We start from the raw sequence: 13,727 nt of genomic DNA, 5'->3' as shown, positions 1-13,727 counted from the left end.
TCTTACCTATCCTCCAAGGCCAGGCTCAAGTTACATCTTCTCAGAAGCTTCCTAAGAAGTCTCTGGAAGTAGGTGATCTCTTCCATCTCAAGATAATGCCTTTTATCTACTATCTTATTTTCTGAATTAATATAATTAATATTGTATCAATACCATAATACATTCTCATGGATTGAAGTCATTCAACAGGTATTTAGTGAATACTTACTATATGCATCAAATTGTGCTGGGTACTAAAAGTAAGGGGAAGAAGAAAAGGAAGGCAAGATGCGAAGGAACGAGGACAAACAAAGCAGCACTCTACAGGCACTTAGTCAACTTTTAATTCCATAATATTTAAACACGCAAGCTGGCACTTCATAAATGCCTTATTACGCATATTGCAGATGGCTCACAAGATGAAAAGTCTTGGATGAATGGAAGCTTGACACTTTAAAAACCAAGATACAAATCTGGGGGGAAAAAGTATACTCTATACATAAGACAAGCATAAAAGTAACATTTTCATAATAATAAACAGCACACAGCGATTTTTAAAAATTCTTTTTTCTAAGATTCCTAGGCTCACAAGGAGAAAACCTGACAAAAATACAGAGAAGAAAATAAAACCCACCACAATCCCATCTTTCAGATATCCTTCCAGCCTTCTGGGGGAATACAAATCATCTTATAACCTTTTTCACTCACTACACGGTGGAATTTTCCTTCATTATTAAATATTCTTTTGTAATATCACTGTAGCATTTGAAAGTCAGTCTATATTTTTCTCATGGGAAAAAAAGTTCACTTCTTAGAAATAACTACAGCAGTAATGAGGTACAGCTAAATAATATTTAAAGCAACCTGCTAAGAGAAATACAAAATCAGTGTTAAAAAGGTATATGCCAGAAATTGCTGAGATCCTTTCAAACACAATTACAGATTCTTACTTAAATATTTTCACTAAAATGTGAAGTCCTAAATATAAAATGGCATTTGGATTACCTTAAACCTAACTGATACATAGAAAATAAGATATTTTAACCTTCCCAATAATGGTGAAGCTAATAAGCCAATAATTACCTTTCATGCCCAGCATAATTTGCCTTTTCTCCCCCTCGACTCAGCTAGTCATTTTGGCCAGAGCTGAATGGTGACAAGATGGCTGTAAAGCTTACAACATCACATAACTGTGATCACCTCAATTAACTCTCACCTAAAATGAAATTGGACCAATGTGCTTGAGAGCATTAATGCTACCCACCCTCACATGCATGACTGAGTAGATCTGATTTTAAGTATGTACACTCTAAAATACTATTACATCTGAAAATGCAATTCTGCTTCACAAGGACAAGTGTTGAAAGGAATCTCCTATCAACAATCAATCATGTGTAAGATCCCCAAGGCTGCAGATAACCCTCAATTCATACTTCTTATGCTATTTCTATAATAACATGAGCAGATTTTCCAAACTTGTGAAAATGCAACTGCTAAAAGCAGTGAATAAGAATACTAGAAATCAAGAGCCAGTTTCCTTTAAAAAAGCTAAAAAAACTTTTAAAATTGGTATTTTCTTCCTTTTAAAAGATTATTGATTTTATTGTGAACCTAAAATTGCTCTTAAAAATAGTTTATTTGAAAAAATTTTAAATTATTGATTAACTTTTCTGATTTCTAAAAGCATCATTAACTTTTTATTTTTTAATTAATTTATTTATCTATTTTTGGCTGCGTTGGGTCTTCGTCGCTGCGCGTGGGCTTTCTCTAGTTGCAGCGAGCGGAGCTACTCTTCGTTGGCGGTGTGCGGGCTTCTCATAGTGGTGGCCTCTCTTTGTTGTAGAGCACGGGCTCTAGGTGCGCGGTCTTCGGTAGTTCTGGCACGCGGGCTCAGCAGTTGTGGCTCGCGGGCTCTGGAGTGCAGGCTCAGTAGTTGTGGCACACGGGCTTAGCTGCTCCGTGACATGTGGGGTCTTTCTGGACCAGGGCTCGAACTTGTGTCCCCTGAATTGGCAGGCGGATTCTTAACCACTGCGCCACCAGGAAAGTCCCATATCATTAACTTTTTGTCATGATACACCATGTTTGTTTGAAGCTGACCAGAAGGGAAAGACCTACAAACAGAATGTTTTAACTAGTGGGAAATTACAGAACAGTACTCTGTACTCACCAGTGACTCATTCTTTTAAAACATAATATTAAGGAGATTTTTCTATTTTTTAAACCATGCATAATTTAAAAAAAATCTACTGGGCATATGTATTTACTGACATCATTTTCAAAAATAATTATTCATCATAAAAGAAATTTGCTAAATCATCAATAGAATGCTGTCTCTTTGGATCAAAGCCACCAACTTCTATAAATAAAAACAATCAATCATAAAGCTGGAAGGAGACAAAATGATCTAATCTAACTACTACTTCATTTTATGAAAGGAGGAAATAAAGCTAGAAAGAGATTGAAGTTCTAAGTTCTAGCCCACAGTCATATGACAACTACATACTTCATTGCAGAAGTCAGGCAATATATTACTGATTAGATGTTTTCATAAAGTCCTTTTTTGTTCTCCTGAATCAGTCTCTACTTAATGTCCAAACTGAGCCTTCCAGATACTGAAGTGTACATCACACCCTTCAAAAACTGCTTTTTAACACAAAGTTATATGAAAAGTTTGGACGTTATATCATAAAGCTCCTAAAATGAAAGCTTCAAGATACTAAGAACACTATATTCCTGACTACACAGTCCACAAAATTTCACCTAAATTTAACAAGGACAAAACAAATTTTTAAAATTAATAACAAAGTAAACAGCAAAATAAGCACTGAGTTCCATAGAGAAAGGATTGGTGGTTAAAAGGACTTGAGTTTTACCTGTAGTGCTTTCAATTTTTATAGGATTGTAGTCATTGTTAATCAAATCTTAATGTTTACGATGAATCTGGGCAATACATACTATATGGGTATTATTTTATACTATTCCTGCAGTTTTTATTTACTTCCAAATAAAAAAAATTTTAAGGAATTTTTTAAAAAGAAGCAAAACATGATCATTAGTGGAAAACTTGCAAAATAAGAATGAGAAATCACTCATCATTTTTCTTTAAAAGTAGTTTGAAAAACAAAAAACAAAAAGGATGCTATACATTTGTCACAACCTATATTTGTCTAAACCTACAGAACTTTATAGCACAAGGGGTGAACTTTAATGTATGTGAAATACGATAAAAAAAATTTAATGTATGTGAAATAATGTATGAACTTTAATGTATGTGAAATTTAAAAAAAAATGTTAGGTGGTTGGTGGTTCCCAGGATGGTTTGCAGAATGTGACAAAACAATCTAACTGTGTTATAAATGTATGAAACCACCTCATTAAAGAGGGTGAGAAGAAAAGGTGCTGACATAAGTACCTAAGTAACTCTGGAAATGAGTAGTCTTTATAAGACTAAAGGCAGAAGAAACTGTACATATGCCCTGTCCTCTAGTTGATAAAACTGTTTCCCACAGGGGTGTAAGTTAACAATTCTGACACTGCTACACATGTATGTGTACACATGTACATTAGAACTGAAGTTAAATTAAGTAAATGGATGGCAGGTGGGAGAAGCCAGGTCTCTCATTGTTGGAGTAGAAGTTTAAAAATGAGAGGGGAGGAGGCTAGAGTGATCCATGTAGTAATGGATTAGAGTCAGTTTAATATAGATAGATGGTTACATATGAAATGTTTATGGATATACACACACACATATATTTCTTTACTCTGTCAGCCTAGAAGGCCTAGAAGCAATGACACACCAGCAGCAACGAGCACAGATCTTGGTTTCTAACATCATTCTCCAATAAAAGGAACCAGGGTTCCTTGGAGAAATGGCTGATTCCAGGATGGCACAGAAAATATACATGGTGAACCTGGTGCCAAAAAGTAAGGAAGTGCTTTAAAAAAACCACAAAGATGGAGCTCTGTCAAAGGGATACAAGTGCCAACTGAAAGAGATCCCAATGGCCAAAGCTGGAACAATTTGAGCAACAAAATAAAATAGTGTTGGCTTATAACCCAGAGTAAAATTAATGAGTTCATACTAGTATCACTGAATAAATAAATTAATGGAGAAGAGACGAATGTCCCACGCAGAAAAATTCCAAATAATTTATGTAGATACACTGCCCCCAATGAGGTGGTGGAACTTAACTCCCCAAACCTTAAGTATAGGCTGTGCATAGTGACCACATTGACTTCCTTCCAAAGAGCACAGTACAAAAGGGGGGAAAGAGTCATTTTACGTAGAGTGATCTGACAAACACTACTTCAGCCAGAAGATCAAGGTCAACATCAACAGTGGTAAGTCATGGGGACAGTATGCATTCTTGATATGACATGATGTAAAATGGCACTTTACCTCTGTGGTCTTCCTCCCTCCAACCCACAACTCTAGTCTAATCATGAGAAAAGCAACCAACAAATCCCTGGACTTCCCTGATGGCGCAGTGGTTAAGAATCTGCCTGCCAATGCAGGGGACACAGGTTTGATCCCTGATCCGGGAAGATCCCACATGCTGTGGAGCAACTAAGCCTGTGTGCTACAACTACTGAGCCTGCGCTCTAGAGTCTGCAAGCCACAGCTACTGAGCCCGTGTGCTGCAACTACTGAAGCCCACGCACCTAGAGCTCGTGCTCCGCAACAAGAGAGGCCACCGCAATGAGAAGCCCGCGCAGTGCAACGAAGAGTAGCCCACACTCGCTGCAACTAGAGAAAGCCCGCGCACAGCAACAAAGACTCAAAAATAAAATAAAATAAATTAATTTATTAATTAAAAGTAAATTAAAAAAAAATCCCAATTCAGGGACATCCTGCAAATAACTAATACTCCTCAAAACTGTAAAGGTCATCAAAAACATGGAAAACTTGAAAAACTGTCACAGTCAAGAGGAGCCTACGGAGATACAATGACCAAATGTAATGTGGAACAGAAAAAACACACAGATAAAAACTGAAAATCTGAATAAAGTATGGACTTCAGTTAATAACAACATATCAATACTGGTTCATTAATTGTCACAAATGTACCACACTAATATAAGATGTTAAAGGGTTAACTGGGTCTGGGGTATACAGAAACTGCACTATCTCCAATGTTTCTGAAAATCTAAAAACGTTACAAAAAGTAAAGTTTATTTTTAAATATTTAACACTTTTAACATTTTTTTTTTAAAGGAAAGGAAGAAAGCCTGAAGAACGCACACCAAACTTGAGAAGCAGTTACACCTCTGGGGAGAGACTAGAAGGGAAGTCAAGTTTTCCTTTACAAGTTACTGTTTGACTCCAGTACATAAAGAATGTATCTGTGTACTATTTTATCACAAGAAATGTTTAACATTTAATGCCACATTTAAACACTGAATGACAAATAAAATGAAATTGTTATTAAACAGAAACCCTCCCTAAACCTTTGTATGTCTATTCATAAATATCCAATCTCCAGAAAGACCTCCAAATCACATTCAAGCCTCTGATTTACTACTAACTGATATTATTGCAATACACAAATTTAAAAGAGAAACTGTCAAAATTATACTAAATTGCTAAGGGAGAAGAAATATATAATACATGTGAAAGAAACTGCTTTAATCAGAAAATATTTCACTAGAAATGTTCTTAAATTGGATCAATATTTAGAGCTGGTATTTAGAACTTTTAATATAAATTGTGGTATTCAGAAAAAATGAGCCTAACTGTTACAGAAGGATGTGCAAAGTGATGTCTGATAACACTCACTTTATTACTACACTTGGTGAAAGCAACAACATACACTGTACTTCTATCTAGACAGCCACGAGAAGCAATTACAACTGGAATGTGTAAAATTCAACAGATTCAATACATGGTATTCACCAACTGCCTGGCATACTGGCAAAAATGACTTGAGAATAAAGATAAGATCACCAAGTTGATTCTCAGCAGTAATCTCTAATTAAAGTGTTAAAAGTTGCTTTAACTAAATGGGCATTATCCACTACTACAAGAATATGATTCCACTAAACGGCTGTACTTGTTCACAGATAATGTAAGAATAAATGATTAAGAAACCAAAGTAATTATTTTAAAGCCCTAAGAACAAGTAAATCAGAGACTGTCACTTGAATTTCTTCGTCTTCCTTTTTTTTTAATTAACAAAATACAAAATTACTCTCATGGTAGGATTTATTTTATAATCGAATTTAATGTAATGTAATATAATTGGTGTCCAGGATAAAGTAATTTGAAGTTATATGCAGGCAAGGCAGTGGGTGGCATCAGTTTAGATGATGCGAGGATTTCCTAGAGCACCTCATAGAGAGTGAGTCAAATACAATGGATAGCTGCAGATCTGCAGCTCCTGACACTCACAAATCCTGGTTCCACATTCATAACAAATTACAAAAGTGCTCTCATGACATATTTCCTCATGTGATAATGTCTGCTTAAAATATCACACCATTATCTTTTACACACAGAAATATTTATGGACAAAATGACATGATTTCTAGCATTTGCTCCAAAATAATGGTAGAGAGTGTAAATGAAAAAGATTAGCCATTTGTTTTGTTTGTTTGTTTTTTTATTTGGCTGTGTCGGTTCTTACTTGTGGCACGCGGGATCTTTGCTGTAGCATGCGAGATCTTTCGTTGAGGCGCGTGGGCTTCTCTCTAGTTGTGGTGTGCGGGCTTAGTTGCCCCGTGGCATGTGGGACCTTAGTTCCCTAACCAGGGATCGAACCTGCATCGCCTGTATTGGAAGGAGGATTCTTTTTTTTTTTTTAACGTCTTTATTGCAGTATAATTGCTTTACAATTTTGTGTTAGTTTCTGATGTATAACAAAGTGAATCAGCTATATGCATACATATATCCCCATATCCCCTTCCTCTTGCGTCTCCCTCCCACCCTCCCTATCCCAGCCCTCTAGGTGGACATAAAGCACTGAGCTGATCTCCCTGTGCCATGCGGCTGCTCCCCACTAGCTACCTATTTTACATTTGGTAGTGTATATATATATGCCCATGCCACTCTCTCACTTAGTCCCAGCGTACCCTTCCCCCTCCCCGTGTCTTCAAGTCCATTCTCTACGTCTGCATCTTTATTCCTGTCCTGCCCCTAGGTTCTTTAGAACCTTTTTTTTTTTTAGATTCCATATATGTGTTAGCATGCGGTATTTGTCTTTCTCTTTCTGACTTACTTCACTCTGTATGACAGTCTCTAGGTCCATCCACCTCACTGCAAATAACTCAATTTCGTTTCTTTTTTTGGCTGAGTAATACTCCATTGTATATGTGGAAGGCAGACTCTTAACCACTGGACCACCAGGGAAGTCCCAAGGTTAGCCATTTGTTGATAATTGTTGAAGCTGAGTGATGGGTACATAGGATTTATTACGCTAAATTTTTGTATATGTTTGAAATTTTCATAGTAAAAAGTTGAAAATGTACATAAAGAAGATGTGAGACACACACACACACACACACATACACCATTATCTTCTTAATATATACATACAATGGAATATTACTCAGCCACAAAAAAAGAATGAAATACTGCCATCTGCAGCAAGTGGGTGGACCTAGAGAATATTATGCTTAGTGAAATAAGTCAGAGAAAGACAAATACTGTATGATATCACTTATATGTGGAATGTAAAAAATAATACAAATGAATGTATATGCAAAACAAACAGACTCACAGATATAGAAAGCAAATTTGTGGTTACCAAAGGGCAGAGGGAAGGAGGGAGGGACAAACTAGGGGTATGAGATTAACAGATACAAACTACTACATATAATATAGGTAAGCAACAAGAATATTCACATAAAGGGAATTATACCCAGTGTCTTGTAATAACCTATAATGGAGTATAATCTGCGAAAATACTGAATCCCTATGTTGTACACCTGAAACTAACACAATATTGTAAATCGACTATACTTCAATTAAAAAAAAGAAATTATGCCTACAACTCAACAACAAAAAGCAAACAATTCAAAAATTTGAATTTTTGAATTTGCCCAATTCAAAAATTGGCAAAGGACTTGAATACACATTTTTCCAACGATATTCAAATGGCCAACAAGCACATAAAAAGATGCTCAATATCACTGATCATTAGGGAAATGCAAACCAAAATCATTATGAGATGCCACTTCACATTCATTAAGATGGTTTTATCAAAAACAAAACAGAAAATAACAAGTGTTGATGAGGATGTGACAAAATTGGAATCCCTATGCACTGCTGGTTGGAATATAAAATAGTGCATTTCTATGGAAAACAGTATGGCAGTTCCTCAAAAAATTAAAAATAGCAATACCATATGAACAAACAATTCTACAAATTGTTGGTTCATATGGTAAAACCTACAAATTATACAAATTCAACAATATATCCAAAAGAACTGAAAGCTGGGACTCTTTTGATACTTGTTCACCCATATTCACAGCAGCATTATTCACAATGGCCAAAAAGTAGATAAACAAAATATAGTATACACATACAATGGAATATTATTTAGCCTTAAAATGGAAGAAAATTCTGACATATGCCACAACATGGATGAACCTGGAGGACATTATGCTGAGTGAAATAAGCCAGACAGAAGGAACAAATACTATATGATTCCACTTATATGAGGTACTTAGAGTAATCAAATTCATGGACAGAAAGCAGAATGTTGGCTGTCAGGGGCTTGGGAGGGGGAAATAGAGAGTTATTGTTTAAGGGGTATGGAGTTTCTGGAAATGGATGGTGATGAAGACTGCCCAACAATATGAATGTACTTAATACCACTGAACTGGGACTTCCCTAGTAGACAGTGGTTGGTTAAGAATCCGCCTGCCAATACAGGGAACACGGGTTCGATCCCTGGTCCAGAAAGATCTCACATGCCGCGGAGCAACTACGCCCGTGAGCTACAACGACTGAGCCTGCACTCTAGAGCCCACGAGCCACAACTACTGCAGCCCGCCGCCTAGAGCCCGTGCTCTGCAATGAGAAGCCACCGCAATGAGAAGCCCGCGCACTGCCACGAACAGTAGTCCCCGCTCGCTGCAACTGAAGAAAGCCCGAGCACAGCAACGAAGAACCAGTGCAGCCCAAAAACAACAAACAACTACTGAACTAACTGTACACTTAAAAACAGTGTACAGTTAAAATGGTAAAACTTCATATATATTTTACCACAACTAAAAAAATTCTTCTAAGAAATAATTCTACCCATCTTCTCAGTATTTTTATAAAAGTTTTCTTTGATCATTGGCAATACAGGCCACAAATACGCCAAATAACCTCAAAATCTTGACATGACATCCTAAGGGGCATTCCATGATATAATTATAATGTCTTCTGAAACTAAAAAAAATAAAAATAAAAAAATAAAACCACATGGGCACCACTCACTCCTTCCTCTAGGATCATGACGTCATCTAACACTTGAACATGAAAAAGTTTGGCCTGCCGGAGATGAAATTCTTTCCCTCATCTATCAAAACCTTCCTTCACAATCCTGAAAGAACTTACCCAAAACTGCTTTACAATGTCACCAAACTACAACACAAACTTATTAGTGATGCCCACAAGCGAGCAACTTCTTTAGCAGACAGGGAGTCAGATCTAAAAGTAAACATTCTGCAGCCTTTTTTTTTTGGCTGCACTGGGTCTTCATTGCAGTGCACGGGCTTCTTCTAGTTGTGGCGAGTGGGGGCTACCCTTCGTTGCGGTGCACGGGCTTCTCATTGTGGTGGCTTCTCTTGTGGAACACGGGCTCTAGGTGTGCGGGCTTCAGTAGTTGTGGCACCCAGGCTCAGTAGTTGTGGCTCGTGGGCTCTAGGGCACAGGCTCAGTAGTTGTGGCGCACGGGCTTAGTTGTTCCACGGCATGTGGGATCTTCCCAGACCAGGGCTCGAACCCGTGTCTCCTGCACTGGCAGGTGGATTCTTAACCACTGCACCACCAGGGAAGCCCTCTGCAGTCTGTTTTTAAGTCTATATGGCAGTGTCATCATTGCCTACTTTCAATGGATTTAAATCCAAATATCTCAGAACATTTCAGGAAGTATTTGGCAAAATGCATGATATAGCCAAAGATCTATTACAGTGAGGCAAAGAAGGCTTGGAATGGATGAACAGGGTAAACATCCTCAGAGAGATGAAAACACAACAGGTTTCTCAACACTGGGCCTACCTAGAGCTTCCTGAAACAGTGCTTCAGAATGTTTGGACACACAATCTCAGTTTCAAAATGCAAAAAGGGAAAAATAAAGCGACAGGAAACCTATGAGCCCAGCCTATCTGTATAGTCTGTGGTAATGCTAAGTTGTGCACATATTGCTCTACCAATCAAAAGGCCATAAAGGCAAAACCACTGTTTGCATTTATGAATGAATCATACAGTTTTCCATTACACTTACTTCACTAGAGGACCAGCTCAATTTGACTAACCAGATCAAATAGAAGTCAGAACGGCCCTTTGTGACAACCAAAGAGTATCATGCGCCTATCAAGTTGCCTGGACAATTCAACATTCCATAATTCAAAAGCCTTTTAAATATGTATATTCTCTGACCAAGCATTTACATGGCTAGAAATTTATACTACGGAAATGGTTGAAGATGTATATAAAAGAAACTTCAGTGACAGAAAAAAAATTATAAACACCCTCAGAGACCAACAATAGCCAATTGATTAAATTATGGTTCAGCTATACAACTGCATGCTCTGCAGACATTAAAATATGAACCCATTTTATTATATAGCTATATTGTGTGCCTTTGTACATATATGTGCACAATACATACACGTGCAAATTTGTGAATGCACATGTATTTGAGAACATGTGGGTATGTAAACATACATGTGCACATATGCACAAAGTGTGTGCAAGTATAATCAGGGGCCCTTGGAACTGCACGTATGTACAAAGATGTGCCTGTATATGTATGTATGGGTACATAAAAGAATACATATGCACATGTATATATCTGCTAATGCATATGCTTATATTTGGGCCATAAGCCTGTGTTTTAAGTAGGTAAGCATGTATTTATCCTTGTAATCACTACTTAGAAGCTGTGACCTTGAGCAAGTTACTGAGCCTCTAGGGAGTCTTGACTTGTCATCTATACAATACCAAACCCTGCCTCGAAGGGGTTTTGTGAGGATTAAGTGAAATAATGGATATAAAGCACTTAGTACCATGACTGGCACATAATAAATGCTCAATCAATATTAACTTTCCTTATCTGTACATGTACACACTCATGTATACTTACACAGCTATGAGTCCACAAGAATACACAAAATATTAACTTTGGTTATCTATATGTGATAGGTTTTTGGTGTGGGGTTTTGGTTTTTTTTGGCTTTCATATTTTGCAATTTTTCTAGGAAGATTAGGTCTTTCTTTTTTTTTTTTTGAAGATTTCTTCAAAATAATAAGTTTTAAAAAAGTAAAAACGATGGCCTGTCCTTAACATACCTCTGTTCTGCATATTAAAAGCTATTAAACACTACGCTGAGAAATACGTAATTTTGTTACTCCACCAAATTTTTTGTATTCTAGCGTTATGTCAGCATTACCTAATAGCTCAAGAAGATGGCAGTACAAAGAAAAGCCACAGCTTTTTGCTTCTTTGCCTTATCCAAGGCAGGATGAAAAGAATGAATTAAATCACACGATGGGGTACATGTGATTTGTGAACACCTTGGTGACAGTTAAGTGATACCTGTCAATCATATTTTACTAAAGCAGGGAGGAACCCAGGGCCTTGCCCAAGGTCATACAAAAAAGCATGTACCCCAGGCTGTGAGAGATCTAAGGACTAGACTCCATTGCCACAATTTGGGCGTGCTTATGAAACCAAAAAGCTGAATTCTTAAAATCGGTCATATCAGGAGTCTGACTGTAGGAGGGAGGAAATTACAACAGAGGGCTGACGACAGCAAAACAACCCAGTAACTGGCCCCACCAGGGTTAATCTACATGTTTTAATCATACTGGTTTTCCTCACTTCTAAAATATAAAACTGTATATCATCTATGATAGGACATTTAATTTCATAAAAGCACGATTGCCATTTGTATGCAAATTATAGTGAAAGCATCTGAAACAAAATGTAAGCAGTTACCTGCAGTTCCAATCAACATCAGTTACCAGCTGGCTCAGTTGCCATAATTACGGTGTCTTAGATTGAATACCTCTAAAAACCCTGCAAAATGTCTTCCCGAATTTCCGAGGGAAACCCGGCTACAGACAGGCGAGTAAAACAAGCAGCTGTTTTCCCTAGGGCCTCAATTTATAAATCGTACCCGAGATAATAATCCAATCATCTCCTATACATTTTTTCCCCAGCTATGCTATTCAATCTCTTTAAACGTCATTTCCAATCTCTGAAAACACACACTCAGGCACACGCCCTGCAGCCTGCAACGTAGCTCGACATTATAGGGACATCGCCAGTTAATCGCCTTTTCCAAATCTACTGCGAACTGCAGACTTGTTCCTCGTCTCATTTTGACTTTTGTCTTAAAACGCAAGCGAGGGGGATGGGTTTCGACGAGCAGACTAGGCTCTGAAACCCTGAGTAATCGCATCTCGCTGCGGAGAGCTGTCGGCAGCAGTAGCAGCGATTTTAATCTTTCAACTCCACCCAGTTTCCTTTCCCATCTCACGCTTTTTTTTTTCTTTCTTTCCAGTGACATCAAATTCAAGGTGGAAAAAAGGAAAACTGAATGTACCCTGGTCGACGCCTCCGGAGGGTGGCGGGTTCCGACCCGGGGACCCGCCCGCCGTGGGAAATGCGAGAAACACTGTGGCGCGGAGGTTTTTCCACCGCCCGAGTCCCGGCCCGGGTGGCGGAGGGACAGGCCCAGCTCGCGGCCGCCTCGAATTCGAGCCCGGGGCCCGCCCGGCCCGCCCAGGCCCAGCGCGGCCTGCCAAGCCGCGGCATCGAGTTGGCCACAGGCGGGGCCGGAGAGGAGGCCTGAAGCGGCCAGCGGGTAGGGCAGGGCCGGGGAGACACTGGGCGCTGCTTACCTGCTGGTACCGGCTGCCGCAGGCCGGCTCCACCGCCGCCAGCGCCGCCAACGCCAACGCCATGGCGCAGCCGGCCGCAGGGAAGGAGGGCGAGCGAGCGAGCTGAAGGTGCGCGGGCGCTGCGGCCTGGGGGCGCCGGGAGGCCGACGGGGACGCGCCTCGGGTGGGTCTGGGTGGCCACCGCCGCTGCCAGGCCCGCCGCTCTCCTCGGGCTGTAAACGCCGCGGCTACCGAGGTTCCGACGCGGCCCCTGGGGAAGAGGCGGGGACGACGACGACGACGCTGCGCCGCCGCCCCGCCCCCGACTCGCGCCGCCCGGCCCGCCCGGCCCGGCCTCGCCCCGCGGTGCCGGCGCCCCGGGTGGGCTCCGCCCCTCCTCCCGCACCCCGAGGCTGAGGCTTCGGAGTCGGTTCCGCTCGAAACCCGGTTGCTCCCAGGTCACCGCAGAGAGGGCGACGCTGTAAATGGGCCTCTCGTTCCAAGCACCGAGCTTCCCCTGCGTGTCACTTCTAACCCTCATCACAAACCCCAGACACGGGGGCCGCAGCCCCGTTGCAGAGGTCGTTGGCGCCCAGGGAGGTTGAGACAGCCTCACGCAGCAGCCATCTGATCCCTAATATCTGGCTGCAGAATCTCGGTTCTTCTCCACTCCCTTCTTGTCTGCCATCCTCATATAGACTAGGGGTCA

At 40.0% G+C, this 13,727-nt stretch overlaps 1 protein-coding gene across 2 annotated transcripts in view; it reads right to left on the bottom strand.

Annotated features, from left to right (window-relative positions):
* The window catches only part of NDFIP1 (Nedd4 family interacting protein 1), a 53,775-nt gene extending 40,417 nt beyond the window's left edge, over positions 1-13,358 (bottom strand). Inside the window, exon 1 of one of the 2 annotated variants that reach the window (XM_079918409.1) lies at positions 13,040-13,358. In XM_079918409.1, the coding sequence (XP_079774535.1) occupies positions 13,040-13,102 (63 nt within the window). In that variant the 5' untranslated portion in view covers positions 13,103-13,358. The remainder of the gene's footprint in view (positions 1-13,039) is intronic. The other variant, XM_079918408.1, reaches the window with a different exon arrangement.
* Between the last annotated feature and the right edge of the window lie 369 nt (positions 13,359-13,727).

Source organism: Stenella coeruleoalba, assembly GCF_951394435.1.
Source record: "Stenella coeruleoalba genome assembly, chromosome: 3".
In the NCBI taxonomy this organism is placed as follows: Eukaryota; Metazoa; Chordata; class Mammalia; order Artiodactyla; family Delphinidae; genus Stenella; species Stenella coeruleoalba.
Note: the sequence above shows the minus strand (reverse complement) of the source record. Positions and strands in the feature narration are given on the sequence as shown.